Genomic DNA, 20,474 nt, shown 5'->3' with positions numbered 1-20,474 from the left:
TGGCCAAACTTTGAATTTGAAAATGGTAAATTTGGGTCTTTACATACCCATGAAAGTTGTAGGCCTATTTCAGCTCTAGATATGATCCGATGACTGAATAGTGTTCGAATTTGAAGTGAATCTACATCTCCTTAGTAAGCTTAGCCTTTTCTTTGTCCTTTCACTTCCAATAATTAATCACAACAATCAATCCTTTAAATTGTGAGAATAACTTCATTTAAAATGAGCATTTACCATAAATTAAAGGTATCTTATATTATCAAACTTGTTATTATAAAACATGCTGTAGTTAAGGAGTTATTGATACTTCAAGTGCAAAATGATGATATAAAGCCTTGATAAAAATGCATTTTTAAGCACTAATCAGGTGGTCACTTCTTAACTTGGTGATAATCATTATCTTCTTGTCTAAACAAAACATCATTGCTAATGTCAGAATTTGAATAAATTGCTTCACGAAAGTTCTGGGCATTTGTCTCAGCTTTCCAACAAAATAAGAATGAGCTCATTTGGACTTCTAGAACTCGAGATATGGGCTAAATATTAAACAGTGTCTCAGCTATAAGACAAATTTTAACTTGTCTTTTGTTGTTACAATTTAAACTTGAAAACAACCATTTTGAATCTTGGTCTCTTCATGAAAGTTTTAGGCCTCTGTCTTATCATTCCATCCATATAAACCAAAAATAAATGTAAATGATATAGCTCCAGTTATAATCTAATAACCAAATGATGTTCCAATTTCAATTGAACCATCATCTCTTCTTTAAACTTAGCCATCTGTTTATTTTTTTCACTTTCAATAGTTAAACGCATTAATCAATCCTTTAAATTGTGATATATGCCTACATTCAAATAAGCATTTACCATAGATTAAAGATATCTATATTATTAGACTTTTTATTATAAAATATGTTCAAGTTAGGAAATTTAATGATACTTTAAGTGCAATATGATGATATAAAACCTTGATAAAAATGCATTTTCAAGTACTAATCAAACCACTATAAAAAAGGTTCTTAGAAAGAATTAAAGAAAGGGGTCTCATGCTAAAATCTTGAGCACCATAACTGCATTTCTGAGTCACAAATCAGTGGTTGGTTTTGTGACTCATTAGGGGTGGAATTTAGTGCTTGAAGCAGTGACTTATGGTGTGCCAATATTGCCTTAGCCATTATATGCAGAGTAAAAGTTAAATTGTGTGGTTTAGGTAGAGGAAATAAAGTTGGCATCAATGCTTATTTTAATAAAAAGAGGAAAAGGAAAGGATTGGAAAGGAGAGATTGAAAGGGAGATTGAAAGGGAGTTAAAGAGATTGAAACGGAAAGGATTCAAAGAAAGGAGGGTGATGGAGAGAAATATAAGAGAGTTGAAGAGATTGGAAAGGAAAGGATTCAGAAAAAGTAGTTTGGAGATGAAAAAGATGGTTATGGCTGCTTGTAAGAAAAAACGATCATAATACATCTACTCATACTTTTCTAAGATATTAGCCTCTGTTTGTACATTTCCTTCAGACATTCTTAGAAAAAGTTATGTTTTTTATAGTAATTGAAATTTTTTAGTTATGTTTTGAAATAGATAAAATAGCGAAACTTCTTGTTATAGGAAGGACATCGATACAAGGTATGATTTAGTTACTTTTTTTTTTTAGATTTGAGAATGGAATAACAAAGACGGTGTAGACATATTACATTATTTAAAAAAAATAAAATAAAATTATTCTAAAATAATATATATATATATATATATATATATATCTTACCCACAATAATCTCTGTCTAGGTGAACAATAAAAAAGTAAACGATACAACACTGATCTCTTTTAATATATTATATAATGGGAAAACTTTTTGATAAAGGAAGGCTAAGGGAAGGATATCAATGCAAGGTAGCGTGTAATTACTTTTTTGAGATAGAAAAAATAAAGATAGTGGAGACATGTCACATTGACTTTTTTATTTTGAAATGATAGAAATTTATTCTAAAATTATTACAGAAATAAATTATATGTGTATATTTTGGTCTTTCAACTAAATGTATTTTTATCTTATATATATATAATTTTAAAATACTAACTCAACACAACCTATTAACTATAACTAAAAGGGATCAATGTTTTACTATAGAATGAGTTACTGTGGACTATAAGTACTTTCATTATAGATTGCATTATTTGATACTGTAGTGTGAATGTAATGACAGGGCTACCCTTACCACAGAGAGTTGCAAAGACTGTATAAGGATGAGGTTGTTTTTCTATTGGCTGGGAAGAAAATGATCAGTTTGGTTATTAGTAGGGTTGCACAACCTAAGCTGCAGATACCTAGAGCTTGGCTTCAAGCTAGGACACTAAGGTTAGACCCGTGTACCTGGCAACAGCTTAGAAAATAGACACCTGGCGCTAAGACCAACAAGTAAGCTTGGCAATAGCACCAGGCTGCAAACACTTAGCATTGGAACTATAATGTCTTAGGCGCTAAGTAAACTAGCACACCTCACTGAAGACCCAGCGAGCGGGTCTGCTATAGACTCATGTGTTGGGTGCAGACTTAGGTGAGTGGGTCTGCAAACCCGCATGCCTAAGATCTGTAGACCCACGAGTAGGGAGTCTCCGACCCAGTGTGCCTGACTCTGTAGACTAGAGCGTTGGGAGTAGACCCACACATCGGGGTCTCTTTTAACCCAGACGGTTGGGTTTGTAGACCCTGCAAGAAGAAAAAAATATCAATTATTATTGTTGTTGTTGTTGTCATCATCGTCGTCGTTAATAATTTTTTTTTAAAAAAATTATTACTATCAAAACTTTTTCCAAACAAGATCAATACTATCATTAATATTATAAATATTCAAATAAATATTATTGCTATAGGAAAAAAACATAGATTTTATTTTAAAGGTAAAATCAATTAATTATATTTATTTTATTATTGTTTTTTTCTATACTTCAAATTAATATTTTTTTCTTAGTTCATACTAAGATTTTTTTGTATTATTATGATATAATTATTATCTTGATATATTTTTTAAAAACTATTTTAAGAAATTTCTAATTTTATTTTTTTCTCCCTTGAATTTTTTTTCTTTTCTCTTATTGATTTGTTTTTATACTATAAAGAGGAAATAAATTACTATGACTTTTTTTATTTATTTGAAAAAAGTTGGGTCATAATATTTTTTTTCGTTTCAAGTTGGGTTGAATTTTTTTCTTAAAGCATGTTTGGTTTTGCCTTTCCAAAGAATTTATAATTTCTTTTCTTTACCTGAAATTAATTTTTTTTCTTTAATTCATATTAAGATGTTTTTTTTTATTATTTTGATGTGATTATATAAAAATATATTTTAAAAAATAAAAAATATTATCTCAATATATTTTAAAAAAATATTTAAAGATATTTCCAATTTTATTTTTTTTCCTCTTAATTTTTTTTCTTTTCTCTTATTGATTTTTTTCATACTGTAAAAAGGAAATAAATTAATGTGACTTATTTTTTTATATTGTACAAAATTAGGTGATTATAATTTATTTTTTCATTTAAGTTTGAGTTGAATTTTTTATTAAAGCATGTTTGGTTCTACGTTTCAAAAATGCTTTGAAAAAATTTACATTTTTTTATTGTTTTCTTTACTTTAAATTAATATTTTTGATGTTTTTGTATTTTAATTTTTTTTTAAATATATAGAGATTGGATCTGATTGCGCAACTACATCCAAAAAGAATATATTAATTGAGTTGATTTTTGTCCTTGGAAGAATCCAAAATAACTTTGGATCCAGTCACCGCTGGACCAATCAACCTTGGGTCTTGTTGCAAGCACAACCCCTTTGGCGTGGGGTCCTGCCACTAGCAAGACCCCTTAGTAATTCTTTTTCAATTTTTTTCTTTCTCTCATATAATTTTTTTTATATATAGTAAAGAAAAAATAAATTAATGGGACCTTTTTTAAATTGTTTAAAAGTTGGGTCATTATAATTTTTTTCATTTAAAGTTGTGTTGAATTTTCTTATTAAGGCATATTTATTTTTGCATTTCAAAAATTCTTTGAAAAAAATTGAAAATTTTTAATTTTTTCTCTAATATTATTATATTAAAGTTGATTGAGCTCTCAATAAATTTTTTATTCACAACATATACTTTATATATTTTTATTATAGAAGAGAATTTTTTAACAATAAAATCCATTAAAAATAATTTATAAATATTATAATATAATATTATTTTGAGCCTGACTGCAAAACAAAACCTAATAAATTTGGGGACCCAAAAGCTATAGATCCGAATCCAATTCTCATGGGTCTTGCATTGAAACTTAAGGCTAATGGATCCTTTGTCAGGACCCAACTCACTTAGGTCTGATGTCAGGACCCAATTCTATTATGTCGTGCATCAACACCCAATAATTTTATTATAAGTAAAAGTATTAATATAAAAATATTATAATTAATGTTATTGATATTAAAAATATTATTATTTGTATTATAAATATTATTATTATTATATTTCTCTTAGGTCCATCATCATGACTTAAGGTTCTTAGGTCTTAGGTTTTTTATTATAAATATTAAAATTTTATTATTTTTATTATAAATATTATTATTTTTAGTATATTTAAAAGAATTAATATAAACAATAGTATTATTTGGGTTATAAATATTATTATTTTTATAAGAATTGAAAGAAGTACTCTTAAACATAGTATAATTGGTATTACATAATAATAATAATAATAATAATAATAATAATATTATTATTATTATTATTATTATTATTATTATAAAATTTGTAAAAAAAATATTATTACTATTGATTAATACTTAAAAGTATATTTTTATCAAGGCTTCATATCATCATTTTGCACTTTAAGTATCAATAATTCCTTAACTATATCATATTTTATAGCAACATATATAATAAATTTAAGATACCTTTAATTTATTATAAATATTCATCTTAAATGCAGGCCTATCACATAAATAAAAAGATTAATTGATGAGTTTAACTAGTAAAATTGAGAAGATACAGAAAGGGCTAAGCTTAGAAAAAAAATATTGGTTCAATCCAAACTGAAACACTGTTTAGCCATTAAGTTATATCTGGAGTCGTAGATCTTTGATTTTAGTTTAGTTTATATGATTAGGAAGCTGGGATATAGACCTAAATCATTCATGATTATCCAAAATTCAATTCTGCTATTTGGAAGTTCAAATCTTAGCATAAAAAAAAAAGTCTGAATTTGTTCTATAACCCCAACACTATTTAGTGTTCAACTCATATCTCGAGTTCTAGAAATTCAAATGACCTTATTTTTTTCATTGGAAAGTTGAGACAATTTTCTAGAACTTTCATGGTGAAGTCCGTTTAAATTCTGATATTAACAATGACGTTTTGTTCAAACAAGAAGATAAGGATTGTCACCAAGAAAAAATGTGGCCGCCCACTCAACAATTAGTCAACAAATCAATAGTTTCAAATTTTAGCCTATAAAAAAAAACATTTATCTTGCATTTAGACATCTTGATTTTCATATTAAGATCATGTTTTTACTCATGTTGTATAACCCTTGATACAACAAATACTTGGTACTTTTATAGCCCAACCATATGTTATAATTGACATCTTGCTTTCATTAATCTCTTGTTTATTTTTTTCATTTTCTTTTCTTTTTTTAGTTAACTTTTATCTCATTTATGTTCTTATCTTGTTTATTTATGTTTCTCTCTTTTATTATGTTTAATTAAGTTTTTTATGTTAAGGTGAAAAGGGTACTCTAATAGTGTAAGAATAAGTATAATATAAACTCAACATGGATCTTAATGTTTGATACTAACATGTTTTGTATTTGTTATCTTATTCACTTTTAATACTTTACTTGTTAAATGGTTAATTTAGATTTATGTTGTATAATCTTTGGTACAACAAATACATGGCACTTTCGCATTATTTAATTCTCACATTAATCTTAGATTTCGCCCAACCGTATGATATAACTGACACCTATACTTTAAAAGAAACTTGATTTGTTGTTCACACAAGTTATAGTCATGAACACCTAAAAACATTTACAAGTATAAGATTTATATAATTAACCTTTATGTGGTTCGATCCTAAACTTGTCAGGTTATTTATTACTTTGACACTCTTATACTTAAGAGAAGATATCAATCTCTTGATCGTGTCAACTATATAAAAAAAATATATTTGAATGGTAAAATATATTATTATTATTATTTTAACTTGGATCAGGCATCCTCTTCTAGAGTCGAGAAACTTGGTACAGGAAAGGGGTACCTCACCTAAAGAGGTTAGGTGTGACTAGAGTATAGACTTATAATTTATTGTTGTTGTTGTTGTTGTTGTTATTTATAATTTATACAGTTAACCTCCCTGTAATTCGACTCAGACTTATTAGGTTATTTATTACTTTGATACTCTTATACTTGAGAAAAGATATCAATCTTTAGATCGTGTCAACTATAAAAAAAATATAGAATGTATTTGAATGGTAAAATATATTATTATTATTATTTTAACTTGGATCAGGCATCCTCTTCTAGAGTCGAGAAACTTGGTACAGGAAAGGGGTACCTCACCTAAAGAGGTTAGGTGTGACTAGAGTATAGACTTAAATCCCCTGTGTCTTTCAACCCTACCTGACCTAAGATTATTGATCCTTCGTCTCTTGGGTCTTGCATCAAGACCCAATCTCTTGGGTTTGGCATCAAGACCCAAGGCTCATGGATTCCGCATCACGACCTAATTTCTCTGAGTCTTGCGTCAAGTGTCATTTCTCTTAAGTCCGGTGTAAGGACCCAATGTTAATGGGTCCTACATTAGGACCTAAGGTTATTGGATTTTAAGTTTCTAAATATAATTATTTATATTATAAATATTATTATTTATATTATAATTAAAAGTATTAATATTAAAAATAAGATTATTAGTGTTATAAATATTATTATTTTTATTATAATTAATATTTTTAATAAAATAATTAATAAATTAGAAAAACATTTATTATTATTATTATTATTAACTTGGATCAGTCATCCTCTTCCAGAGCCAAGAAACTTAGTGTAGAAAATAGATGCGCCTCACTTAAGGAGCTTAGGTGTGGCTAGAGCGCAAACTTAAATCCCTTGAGTCTTTCAATCCTACCTGACCTAAGATTATTGGTCCTTTTTCAGGACCCAATCTCTTGGGTCCTGCATCAAGACCCTATTCCTTTGGGTTCTGTTAAGACCCAAGGCTCATGGGTTCTGCATCACGACCCAATTTCTCTAAGTCCTGCGTCAAGTATCATTTCTCTTAAGTTCGATGTAAGGGACCAAGGCTAATGGGTCCTACATCAGGACCTAAAGTTATTGAATCTTAAGTTTCTAAATATAATTATTTGTATTATAAATATTATTATTTTTATTATAATTAAAAGTATTAATATTAAAAATAGTATTATTTTTCTTATAAATATAATTATTTTTATTATAATTAATATTTTTAATAAAATAATTAATAAATTAGAAAAACATTATTATTAATATTAAAAAACAACCATAGATTTGATTTTAAGTATAAAAATAAAAATTATTATTATTATTAAATTGGTTAAGACCCAAGGCTCATGGGTTCTGCATCACGACCCAATTTCTCTAAGTCCTGCGTCAAGTATCATTTCTCTTAAGTTCGATGTAAGGGACCAAGGCTAATGGGTCCTACATCAGGACCTAAAGTTATTGAAATTATTACTATAGAAGAAAAACCATAATTTATTTAAAGATTAAAAAAATAAACTTTTAACCAACAAATTATTGTTTGTTTTTGGATTCAATAGCATAGTCAAACCCAATATTTTTTAATTTTAAATTTTAATAAAAAAAATTTATTAAAATAAAAGATAAGGATGCAGCGACACACAAATTATCTAACTAGTTACAGTGATAACTCGTCTTGAAAAAATCAGGCTTGAATGCAAAATAAAGAGTGCTCGTCGATATTGTATTCCTCCAGTTGATAATTTATCTAGTCGGGTACAAATAATTTGTCTAAAATAAGATAAGTGTTATCCTAAAGATTTTAGGAAATGGATTAGTTTTTTTCATGCCAAAAAAATTGCATCCATACATGTTAAAATATCAATTTGGATGGAGATAAATGTTACCAGGTGCATGGATTATCAAAAGAGTGCCTATCCAAAATTGCAATAATAAATTCTTCAAGCCATCTCCAAAAGATTACTTTTCATCAGATTGTGACCAAAAATTTGTTTGTGTCCATCTTCAATCGAAGGTCAATGTCATTTATGATAGTAACTCTCTACCCTCTTCCTGTGAAAGTGAAACAATAATAGTAAGATTTGTCTTATTATAAGTTCTAATTTTGATGGATTAATTCAAGAATTAATAAATTAATTCAGTTTATTATATTTTTTAAAAAAAATTATCCAATACAATGTTTTTTTTAACAAAAAACTTTGATTTTATTATGTAAATTATCTGATTTTTACCAATTTAACACCTCATATATTTCAAAAGCAAATTTAATCTAGGTTTAAATCCTCACTTTTCTTATTTGTTTTTGTATTTTAAAAGTGTTTCTAAAAAAAATTATTTTTTTTATTTTTTATTTAAATTAATATTTTTTTTAGAATTTTTAAATTATTTTAATACGTTAATATTAAAAGTAATTTTTTAAAATAAAAAATATATTATTTTAATATATTTTTAAATAAAAAATATTTTAAAAAATAACAGTAATAAACATCCTTAGTTTAACCTCAGTTTGAAAAATTTATGTGAAACAATTTTGTCATTATACAAATTCTTCCATTCATGATAATATAATCTAAAAAGTTTGTAATATCTACCAAATTAGAAGGGCAAAACTAAAAATTTAGAGTAAAGATAAAAGTTAATTTTATTATTTTTATAATTGCTTTTGATTAGTGTTTTGAAATTTTAAAAAATAAAATAAAAGATAAAGATAAAAGTGTAAAATAAATGTATTTCTAAAATAATTTTAAAATAAAAAATATATAAGAACACATATTACAATGTCTCTATTCCTTTAATCTCGAGATAATAATAAAAAACTATTAATATTTATAAACAAAGTAATTATGTAATCAAAATTTATGTTATTTTCATAAAAATAATTAATCTGACTATAGATATGTTGTCATCACCAAAACATGGTGGGGGCTTGAGGGGTTGTTGGTTTTCTCTATGAGTCACTCTCCACACAAGTGTTGTTGTTACAACTCATTGGCCAAAAACATGAATTGAAGAGATTATTGACAGGCAAAGTTTTAGTCTTTAGCTTTCATGCACACAATAATCATACTCTGAAAGCTTCTTTGTGCTTGAAAAGTTTTACATTTTGTGCTTCTCGGTTGTTCTTTTATGGCCAAAGAAAGAGGACCCTAAATTTGGTTTGGCATTAGACATCTTTGAATTGGATAAAACAGAAACAAGTTTGGTTCTTTTTTGTGTTTTTGTATTGAAGATAATGAAATGATGATGAATTGTGGAGCGATGAATGCTACTACCCCTTCTTCTGCTTCTTGGTCTGCTTCTCATGGCTCCAAAATTCCCATGTAAGGGCAATTCGCTACCTCTCTTTTTCTCCGGCTCTGAGTTTCAGTGAGAATTTTGAATTGTGGGTTGTGTTCAGGATTTTATCAAGTGGGGTAGTAGTATTTGATGTGAAAGCTGATGGTTTGATATGTTTTTATTGTTTGTTGTTTTCATAGGTTGTTGCCTAGGGCAATTTGTAGCACACATAGAATGTGTTGTGGCTCTGGTGTTCACGTGGATGCTTGTGTTAGTACTAATGTCTCAAGAAATGCTAAAGACTCAATGATTTGGTCTGGAACATCACCATCTTTGTATTCTAAGCAGCCAATCAACAAATTTTTGTTGCCTTTGAGAGCATCAGTGGCTTCTACATCTCAAGATGTTACCATTGCGTCTCTTATTGGTCGAGAAAAGATAGGAGTTTTGTTGCTTAATCTTGGTGGTCCTGAGACTCTTGAAGACGTGCAGCCTTTCCTTTTTAATCTTTTTGCTGACCCTGTAAGAGATTCTTGCCTTTGCATTTGATCTTAGAGCACGACTGTACTTAAATATTTTGATTAAAGGACTGGAATGGATGTAATTGCTTTTTAGGACAAATGGATATATCTTAAGGCACTTGAACTTTGGACTGCTGGTTATGCTATGCATGTTAAGTAAGAGAAGCTGCTAACTCTCTTCATTATATTAATACAGAGTGCATATTGTACGAGTGCCAAACAAATGAGATTATCATGGAATTTTGTTGTGTTGTCATTTTCATCAATGATTATCTACCAGATGTTATTCTAGCCACCTTACCTAATAATATAACAGGACATTATACGATTGCCAAGGTTGTTTCGGTTTCTTCAAAAGCCCTTGGCCCAATTTATATCTGTTACGAGGGCACCCAAGAGCAAAGAAGGCTATGCTTCAATTGGTGGTGGCTCTCCTTTGCGGCATATAACTGATGCACAGGCATGATGTTGTTTTTCCTTTTCATATAAGTTTGTGTTTTCTTAGTATCTTATATTTGTTCCTTCAATATCTGAAGCATTAACATAATTGAATAGGATCAGAATACAGTTGCTGATGGGAAGCCAGTCCCATGCTACGAGACACATACACACCCTATGAGCATTCTGCTTGGAATTGGTCTATTTATTTTGCCAGGTGTCTTCTGTTTTAATTGTTATTTCTTGTCTATTGTCTTCTTTCAGGCTGAAGAACTGAGGAAATCTCTGTGGGAAAAACAAGTCCCAGCAAGGGTGTATGTTGGTATGCGCTACTGGCACCCATTCACTGAAGAAGCCATTCAACAGGTACTATTATCAGTTCAGTTACTAATTTCTTTCTTGGTTATGTTCAATGAAATATTAACACACTATGCTATTATGTAAGCTTCTAACATTGAACTGTTAAATGGTTCGGAGTCTTTTTATATTTGAAGTAATTTCTCTGGTCAGTAAATCTCTTTGCCTGCTTTTGACCACTGAAAATTATGGCTTTACATGATGATATTATACTAGTTTGTGTTTGTATCTTGATAGTAAAAGCTTTTAATAATTGCTTCCTGTAAGCTTCAATATCTGATATATGGGTTATGAATGATGAAGATATTGTGGTTCTAACTCTTTCTTTTTATTTGCTTTGTAGATAAAAAGAGATAGAATCACAAAGCTTGTTGTCCTTCCGCTTTACCCACAGTTTTCAATATCAACTAGTGGTTCAAGCCTTCGACTCTTGGAGAGAATATTCCGGTGATTAAAAATTTCATACTCTATCCCTTTGTGATGCTAAAAAAAAATGGCAATGTAATCTAATTTTTATACTTTTTGATGGTCAACCAGGGAAGATGAATATCTAGTAAGCATGCAGCATACAGTGATACCTTCTTGGTACCAGCGTGAAGGATACATCAAGGCTTTGGCAAACTTAATTGGAAAGGAATTAGAAACATTTGACCATCCTGAGCAGGTATTACCTTGTTGAATGATTTTGCTATATTGTGTTCGTCAAATTTAATTTCATGGTGCCTGCATTGATCTCTCTTAGCGTAAAGTAAAGCTTGGAGCTAGCCAAGTACATGTGGTTGCGTGCATGTTTATTTTGGTGTATATCACAACATTTTAATCCCTCATGTTGCTTTTAATGCTTTTTGCTGTACCTTTGCATTTAAAATGTAAGCTCAATTTGAAAATGTGCATTATAGGTTGTGATATGTTTTAGTGCACATGGTGTGCCACTTGCATATGTGGAAGAGGCTGGTGATCCATATAAAGCAGAAATGGAGGAATGCATAGATTTGATAATGGAGGAATTAGAAAAGAGAAAGATCATGAATGCATACACTCTTGCTTATCAGGTACTTCTGTGTTTCTTCTTGATGCCATCTGGGTCGTAATTAGTGTATTTAAATTCACAAATTATCAGTAACAATGTGTTGCCTAGTTAACTTTACTTTGTTTGTGAAAGCTTCCAATGATTGTTGGCCCAAAAAGAATCCTAGGTTGAGAAAACTGAGTATCTGGCAGCAACACTAAAATTGTTCTGATTTGATGGACAAGCTGACTTTCTGAAAGCAAGTTCATATTTGCTGATATTCATTAAAATCTATAAATAGTGACATAGTTGTTCCTTTTTTGAAACTTAGACCCAAGGTGCGGTGCGGGAGAAAGCATATAGCATACCAGCTTTTAAATAAAGATATGGTTGGCACAATTGCAAGTAAAGTAAGAATGAGAAAGGTGTCAAATGAAGTTTTTAACTGAGTCAAGTTCTGGCCTAGTGTTTGACTATGGAAGTTGATGAATTTTTCTATTGAACAGCACATAGAATTAAAAAAAAAAAAAATTGGCAGAGGCATCATCTTATGGTAGCATCTGATTTGTAATTCTGGGTGGGAAGAATAGAAATTAAAAATACAGAGTAGAAATCAAAATAATGCATAAAATACACACAAAAGCAAATAAAACATGGTAATAATCTGTAGGGAGATATCAGTGATGATATTCACATAGATGTGACCTCCCTAGTGGAAATAAGCCGCCATAGTAGATATAAGGGCCCTTTTTGTGCGTCTACACAAACTTCTCTAGCATTTTGCCATGTTTTTTTGCATGTTACAATAGTTTAAAACTGAAGACTTCATTGACCTTTCAAATATCTCTCTTTCACCAACATGTAAAGGCAGTGCATTCCAGAATGGAAGATTGATGCTGTATTCCTTTTCCCACTGAGAATTCTCAAGGACCTTCAACATCCAAATATCAAATAATGAAAGTCATACCACCCTGTACATGTTAGACTCAATTGAACCTTGAAACCTACCAGAGAAACATAATTGCCAGAAGGATATGAACATTCTAATGTTTCATCAATTATCAAGAAATCTTCTTTCATAATATCTATTGAGATTTTTCCTTCTTCCTTTCCTGGCCATAGTGGTCAGGTTTCATACACAAATAAACTGTTCCATCAACATTTTCTACAACATGCATTAACCATGGATATGAATGAGGAAACTGTTCAGGGACCAACCTCCAGGAATGGTAACCAGATTTGCCATCATTCCTAATATCATATATCCATCATGAAGTACGCAAAACCAAATCATTTTCTTCACAGTGAATATGGATCAAGTGAAGTAACTTGGGCTTACTGGCAGAAGGTATATATGTTAGAGCAAAGTATACTATTACATCACGGCTTAGGCAACTCGACTAGTTCATGGGTGTTAAGGTTACACAAAAAATACCCCCCTTCCCTCTTTTAAGACAAACCAATTCGTGACCAGGAGGAATTACAATGACATCACCATAACCTTCCAAAAACAACTCAAACTTATCACAAACCCTACTGTTAGCATCCATCATAATTAAACAATGAGTTCCTTTCACAATGGACCTTCTCTCAGGAAACCATTCCTCGTCAAGGTTCATGCAAATACTTGGACTTTCTTGAGGAGATAGATCATGGTATATCAAAAGAGGAAGGTTCTCTTTTCAGTACTTGTCATGATACGGTTTCACAATCTTAGTGTCAAGCATCAAATTGCTCCATTGTTTTGATATGCACCTGAACCTGCAGAGTGCCTTTGAGGGAAGTCTTAAAAGCATGTCAACGATCATATCATTAGAAAGATTATCCTTGTCCCCAACCCTTTTAGCCCTTTCATGTTATAGTCTTGTGTGGGTTATCAAAGCAGATGGCTAAGAAACCCACAAAAAAGAGAAATGAAGTTTTGATGAGATTAGAAGAAAGAAAGAAAATAAGATGGTTATCTAATAATGAGTTCCTGTTACCTGAAGTTTTAATGCACGAAGCTAGGGCTTGTTAAGGATTGCAAATAAAGGAAAAAATAGCAGGGTTCCTTAAGTTTAATTGGATTTGTTTGCTAAAGAAGAGATTTGGATGGCCTTAAGGTATCTGTTGTAGGGTTTTGGTATCCGTGTTTGAAAAGGACTAAACTCAAAGAAATTTTAATAATTATTATCCGAGTATTTTCCTTCCCTTTAACTTAAAAAAAAAAAAATACTATTGAGTGCATTAACTTAATGTCAGATTAGAAAAAAAAAATGTGGGAAGAATTATCTAAAGAAAAGGAAAAGAAAAAAAAAAGTGGAAGAAGCATAAGTAATTATTGTGTGGTCATATTTGGTTTGCTTATGATTTCTACATCCGCTAGTGAGATTGATAGTTTTGTTTGAAATAAGATATGCTATAACTGCTAAACAGTGTTTTATTTTTATTTTTTGAGAAAGGTCTCTAATGACTGAAATAAGATATGCTATAACTGCTAAACAATGTTTTATTTTTATTTTTTAAGAAAGGTCTCTAATGACGACATGAGTTTTGATGCAAGTATGCAAATACATGGCACTTAGTTTTTTTTTTTTCCTTATATTTTGTCCATGTTTTACGTTACTTCTGTTTGCATGAAACTTTTACAGCAAGTCACTTGATGATCTGGATATTCTAACAGAGCAGAGTTGGACCTGTCGAATGGTTGAAACCTTATACTGATGAGACAATCATTGAGCTTGGGAAGAGAGGGGTGAAATGTCTTTTGGCTGTTCCAATTAGGTAATTTAATTTTGTCATCATCAGGCTAAGATACTGATTTAACTGGATTTTTTACTCCAAGTTGTTGGTTCATTACTGACCTTTTGTTTTAATTTATGCATTGAAGTTCTCAAGATTTTGAACTCTGATTCACAGTTTTGTCAGTGAGCATATTGAAACTTTGGAAGAAATTGATGTTGAGTACAAAGAGTTGGCTCTTAAGTCTGGTATAGAGAAATGGGGACGTGTTCCTGCACTAGGATGTGAACCGACGTTCATTTCAGATTTGGCAGATGCAGTGATTGAGAGTCTTCCATATGTAGGAGCTATGGCAGTCTCAAATATTGAAGCTCGACAGGTACCCTTATTTTCTCAACAACTTAGAAGCAAAATAAGATGCTTGAAGTTTGCTGTTTGTAGATGCCAGCACGAAACTTCTCAATGCCAATGGAACTCTTTATCTAGAAGGTTGTTTTGCTGTACTTCTGCCTGTTTGTGTGTTAGTGCCATGTTATCTTGTCTGTGTGCATTTGCTCTCCTGTCTGTCGCTTCCTCTCTCTCATCCGTGTATGTGTGTACACATTTGTGTTATTTAGATGAAATGAATTTCAGAGATCCTCCATCACAGTAACATAGTTGCCTATCCCAAGTTAAACATGAAACTCTGGTATTCGGTTTTGTTTTCTAAATATGTTTCACCAAAATTGTTCCTCTTGCTATGTAACATAGACTGCAACAGTTTGGTCGTCCCCTTCCCGATCCTTACCCCTTAAATTTTGCCCATTTTGTTCCTGCATTCCCAAATTAGCTGAGTTGTGACAGGGTGGGGACTTTTCTGAATTCCAAATCTTTTCTCCTTTACGGACCCATTAAATTAAGCAGAATGGCATATTATCACCGTTGAACATTCACATGTCACTCCTTTTCTCATTGAAAGTGGAAACCAGCTCTGAGAAGAACACGGGCACCTCAAAATGTAATTTTTCTCCTTCAATATCTAAATGAAAGCATGCTATGATGGTTGTTATCTTCTACTCAGTCTCCGTGCTGATGAGCTGCATATATATTCTCAACTGAATTTTGTCTGATTATTAGTTTGGGATCTTCGCAGTCTTTAGTTCCACTCGGCAGTGTAGGGGGGCTACTGGCAGTGTATGATTCAAGACGAAGGGAGCTACAATCGCCTGTGATGGTATGGGAATGGGGTTGGACAAGAAGTGCAGAAACCTGGAACGGACGAGCAGCTATGCTGGCAGTTCTTGTTCTATTGGTTCTAGAAGTCACCACTGGGCAGGGGTTCTTGCACCAATGGGGTATATTGCTGTTTTTTCATTGAACATCAGTGAACAAGACCTTCCCCACCTCTATCAAACGAATTATGCCAAAGTGTAAATTTTGTTACTGAAATCGACATGCTTAAGAAAAAAAAACTATTTTTTTTTTTAAATTTACTTTTAAAATGTAAAAATAAACAAGCATATATATATATATATATGCTAATTTGAACACTCTGGCATTATTGTCTATGGCCATACTTGGTTGGATTTGGGTTAATGGCATCGGTACATGCTGGGCAGCCCTTCAATGGGTGGAAGTAATTGTATGCTAGATGTTCTATTATTTGTTTACTTACAGGATGCTCTTCGATTTATAGTTATAAAGTTTTGCACTGTATATCCTCTTCAAGTAAACTCTTCAAACCCCTGGCTCAATAAACTTCTGTGAAGTGCGGAGACAGCTTGTAAGCTTTCAGCATATTGAATCCAAGTTCTCCACGGTCAACTTCTGGTTTTGTTGGTGCTTGAAACAATTGTCTTCTCCATTTGAACTCCCGTACAAGATAATTGCATTGTTCTTGAAAATTAAAAAAGCTTATGATATATTCTATGCTATGATCCATACAATTAAACAAGCCACCCATCATTTCTTAAGGAGAAGTCAATGATGCATTACATAAACAGTGATACAAGTTAGAACATAACGAGTTTCAAGTTCACAAATTTATAGGTTTATGCAGCAGTTATTACCTGTTATAATATACATAAATAGCAATCTGCTAAGGTTCACATTACTACTGAATTCATGCAATAATTTAGCAAAGACCATGCTGCTTAACTGATATGAAACTCGCCACTTGCATGAACCTCCTTGACCCTCTTATCATATTCATCTTCTCCATCGTCCTCTTCTACCTCTGCGTCAATGTCTTCATCATCTTCATCTTCATCTTCTACTACTTCCCAACCAAAACTTTTGACAGGCTTGGATGATTGAGGTGGCTGTCTTGCCTCGGCCACAATTTTCATGATCTCCTCCACACTTTGAACAGAAAAGCTTGGATTATCTCTCTGGTAATAAATGGCTTGTGATGACTCACTCAGTTCCTTTGGCAAGTTCTTTAAGAACCATGAGTGGCTTTTGATTTCTGAGAGTGAAATTCTCTGCAACAAAATCAGCGGATGTTCATATACAGGTTTATGGTAACTTAGCACTGCAAAATCAAGCCATTTAGAGAATTATACCCTGGAAGGGTTTGCAACGAATATGCGAGATAGCAGGTGTCTGCAAGCTTGAGATACATGAACATAGTCAGGAATTTTGTATTGGACAGCCATAATTTTCTGCAGAAGAAACACAAGGAAAAAATGAGTAATGATAACTCACGGATTCTTCCAAGACCAAGGATGATAGAGATGTTTCACCTGAATTGTTTTCCTAAAATTTCTGGGGTCATCTTGGTCTTCAAATGGGTATGCCCCCACCAGCATCACATAAAGAGTAACTCCACATGACCACACATCAGCCATCTGAACCAGAAAAAGGAAAAAACAAAGGAATTTTTAAGGCTTGATTAACAAAATAGAAGATGGCCCCAAGAACCAGAGATTAAAGAAATGTAATGCAGAAAAGAAAAACCAGTGAATAAAATCAATGTTGTCTTGAAAGAATCATGAAGGAAATGAACGTGCAGCATTTTGCGTTTCACCTCCAAAACATGGAGAGTTTTTGTCAATGTTGAAGACCGATAAGATTGTTGATCATTAGCTACCACTAGTTCATAGTCTAATCATTTAATTATTATTAGGTTATCTCTAGAATCAAGTCTTTAACACAATGTCTAAGGTATACATAAACTGATTTGGGGAATTGACCTTCTTACATCCAAAACAAAATTCACTTGCAAAGCCCGCTGCACTTCTGCATCCTACACCTTCTTGGGTACACACAAAGACAACTACTCATGAATATTAACCGACCAAATCATTTCTGTTATTCAAGATCTTTACAGATAAAATAACTTGCCGAAATGTGAACCTGATACAGCAACTGGTTAATGTAATTCAAGGTCCATCATTTTCTGATATCATTTATTCATATATTTTGTCTCAAATTTGAGCTTTATTAATTTACAGAATGGTTTTTGGATTTTAGTCTGGTGAAAAAAATTGGTAATGCAAGCTGAAGTGACAAATCACTCGGCTGAGCATCAGCTAGTATCAATCATACTAATTAGTGCCCTATTGTCAACACTTGAACAAATCCAGCAAATTCAAACACTAAGCAACCCTTCGAGATCTGCCAAAATCAAAATTAAAAACCACATGACACATGGATCTGAAGTGTCTATGAAGCCAACTGGAAGCTTGTCTATGCAAAAAGATAACAAAGTCATATAGAACAATCAATAGGATATGATAAAATCTGTTATCTGCCTTGCATGTGCAATTAAGCTTATGCTTTCATAATGTCTTCAGGAAAATAAAAAAATGTCCACTAGGAAATAAAACAAAATGCATCACATCTCCTAACTCAAATTAGAAAACCATGTGCTTAATGCTTGAAAATGACAAAAGCCGTAACACAGGGACAAAAGTCCACTGTCTTGCACATAAAAGAAATGGATTCCCACTTGTCCCAGTTAGCGCCCACCTCTTTTTTTATGGTTGTATGTTGGAAACAAGATTAGATCATTCAAGATAGTGCTGGCCTCACTAGTGATGTCCAACGAAAGTGCAGATGTGGACTAGATAGTGGCTTTTGTTAAACCCAGAATGAGACCAATTCCTCTTGAAACTTATGTTCTAGGGTGACTGGATATTCAGTTTGACAGACTAAAAGATTGGATAAGAAAAAGAAACTTACCTTTCCGTCATACTCTCTCCGAGAGAGAACTTCCGGTGCTATGTATGCCGGAGTTCCTACAGTTGATTTCGGCCTTGAATGCAGCAAAGAGGACTAAACCAGTATGAAACCAAAAAGGTTAGGAACATCAAGTAAAAAAGATGAAACTTGTTACCAAATTAACAAATCAAGTGTGATTTAGGAAGTTGCAAACCTTAGAGTAACCAAAATCACAGATTTTCAATCGAGGCGCAGGACTTCCATCTAACAGAGTATTTTCCAGTTTCAAATCTCTATGGCAGATTTGCTACAAAGAAATAGAAACAAACACATTCAGAAATTGTAGCAATTTCTAGTAAAGAGACAGAGAAGGTGAGATTTATGATAATTATAGATAACTGAGTTTTGATTATACCATGTTGTGACAAAAATTAACCCCAGAGATCAGCTGCTGAAAGAAATATCTAGCCTGAAATTTTTATAAGAAAAAAAATGACAAAAACCACACTTGATTACTACAAAATAACTGCAATCAATCAATTAAATCAAAATAAATCAGAGAGGAATTTAACCTCATCTTCACTGAATCTACCAGCATTGCAGATTCTTTCAAAGAGTTAACCCCCAACTGCATACTCCATCACAATTACCAAATGAGTTGGGGTCAAAACCACCTGCAAAAATTTCAATTCACTTAATAAGCAAACATAATTAACAACTATGTTTATTGAAGTTGTAAAAATAAACCCTATTTCTAATACTTGCCTCCTTGAATCGAATTATATTAGGGTGCCTTAATGATCTGTGATTTATAATCTCCCTTGCAACATTCTCGTCTATCTGTAACATCAAGAACCAAAAACAAAAACCCAAAAAATCCTCAATCTTCCTTCTTGGTATTTCACAAGAAAATCAAAGAACCAACAACTTAGGTATATTACGAACATTATCAAACTTTTTCAGGATGCCCCATGTGACAAAACACAGAACTTTCTCTGGAAAAACTAATTTTCTCAGAAACCAAACAGAAAGAAGGACAAAAAGAAAAATTACCTTGTGACCTCTTTCTATGTATTTCATGGCAACAAGTTCTTTGGTTTCTTTGTGCCTCAGGAGCCTTGCCACCCCAAAATTCCCAGCTCCTAAATCTTTCACCAACTCATATTTCTCCATCACCCTTCTTTCTCACTCACTATGCAATATTTCTTCTTGTTTTGGCTAAACAAATGTTATGCTGCTCTCTGCAATATGCACGTACAGATCATATTACATGCAAAATCCCTTCTCTTTCTGTTCTCTTTATAGCCTGCTCATTTCTTGGTTTCAGACAAGCATGTGTGATTTTCTATAAACCTGCATCAAAATGTTAAGAAATGTTAGTACAAATATATTTTTTTAATCTCAACCATTTGTGATAGCATCATGTCAGTTGTCTAGCCACCATATATTACTTTTCTAGGACAAGGACATTCATTTTTCCCCAAGAAAAATAATAGGTAGTTTTGGAACTTTTCTACATGACAAGAGAATCTTTTCCATCGAGTCTTAATAAATTATTTATACTCAAATTTATACATTCACGATTTATTTTTTCATGGTCTTTTCTTTAATTCAAACATGATATATATATATATATATATATATATATATATATATATATATTTGATTACAAAAATATAAATAAATAAATTGAATTTCAATATTAAAAAACTAATAAAATAACATGGTGTCTATAACAACTT

At 31.6% G+C, this 20,474-nt stretch overlaps 1 protein-coding gene and 1 pseudogene across 5 annotated transcripts; one reads left to right on the top strand and one right to left on the bottom strand.

Annotated features, from left to right (window-relative positions):
* Positions 1–9,203: 9,203 nt before the first annotated feature.
* Positions 9,204–16,284, top strand: LOC105116138 (ferrochelatase-2, chloroplastic-like). Of its 5 annotated transcripts, none has more exons than XM_011013347.1 (10): positions 9,204–9,587; positions 9,744–10,065; positions 10,381–10,524; positions 10,620–10,868; positions 11,203–11,306; positions 11,397–11,523; positions 11,759–11,911; positions 14,531–14,631; positions 14,767–14,968; positions 15,706–15,863. In XM_011013347.1, exons 1-10 carry the CDS (start codon positions 9,505–9,507, stop codon positions 15,766–15,768), a joined length of 1,548 nt encoding a protein of 515 aa, XP_011011649.1. In that variant the 5' UTR covers positions 9,204–9,504; the 3' UTR covers positions 15,769–15,863. The 5 variants fall into 5 exon arrangements, with proteins under 5 accessions (XP_011011649.1, XP_011011647.1, XP_011011645.1 ...); XM_011013343.1 differs by having other exon boundaries at positions 9,206–9,587; positions 15,722–16,284; XM_011013344.1 differs by having other exon boundaries at positions 9,209–9,587; positions 10,767–10,868; positions 15,722–16,284.
* Positions 16,285–16,502: 218 nt separating this feature from the next.
* LOC105116137 (serine/threonine-protein kinase SAPK7-like) lies at positions 16,503–20,194 on the bottom strand (annotated as a pseudogene).
* Between the last annotated feature and the right edge of the window lie 280 nt (positions 20,195–20,474).

This window comes from Populus euphratica, unplaced genomic scaffold (genome assembly GCF_000495115.2).
Source record: "Populus euphratica unplaced genomic scaffold, PopEup_1.0 scaffold869.1, whole genome shotgun sequence".
Taxonomy (NCBI): domain Eukaryota; kingdom Viridiplantae; phylum Streptophyta; class Magnoliopsida; order Malpighiales; family Salicaceae; genus Populus; species Populus euphratica.
Note: the sequence above shows the minus strand (reverse complement) of the source record. Positions and strands in the feature narration are given on the sequence as shown.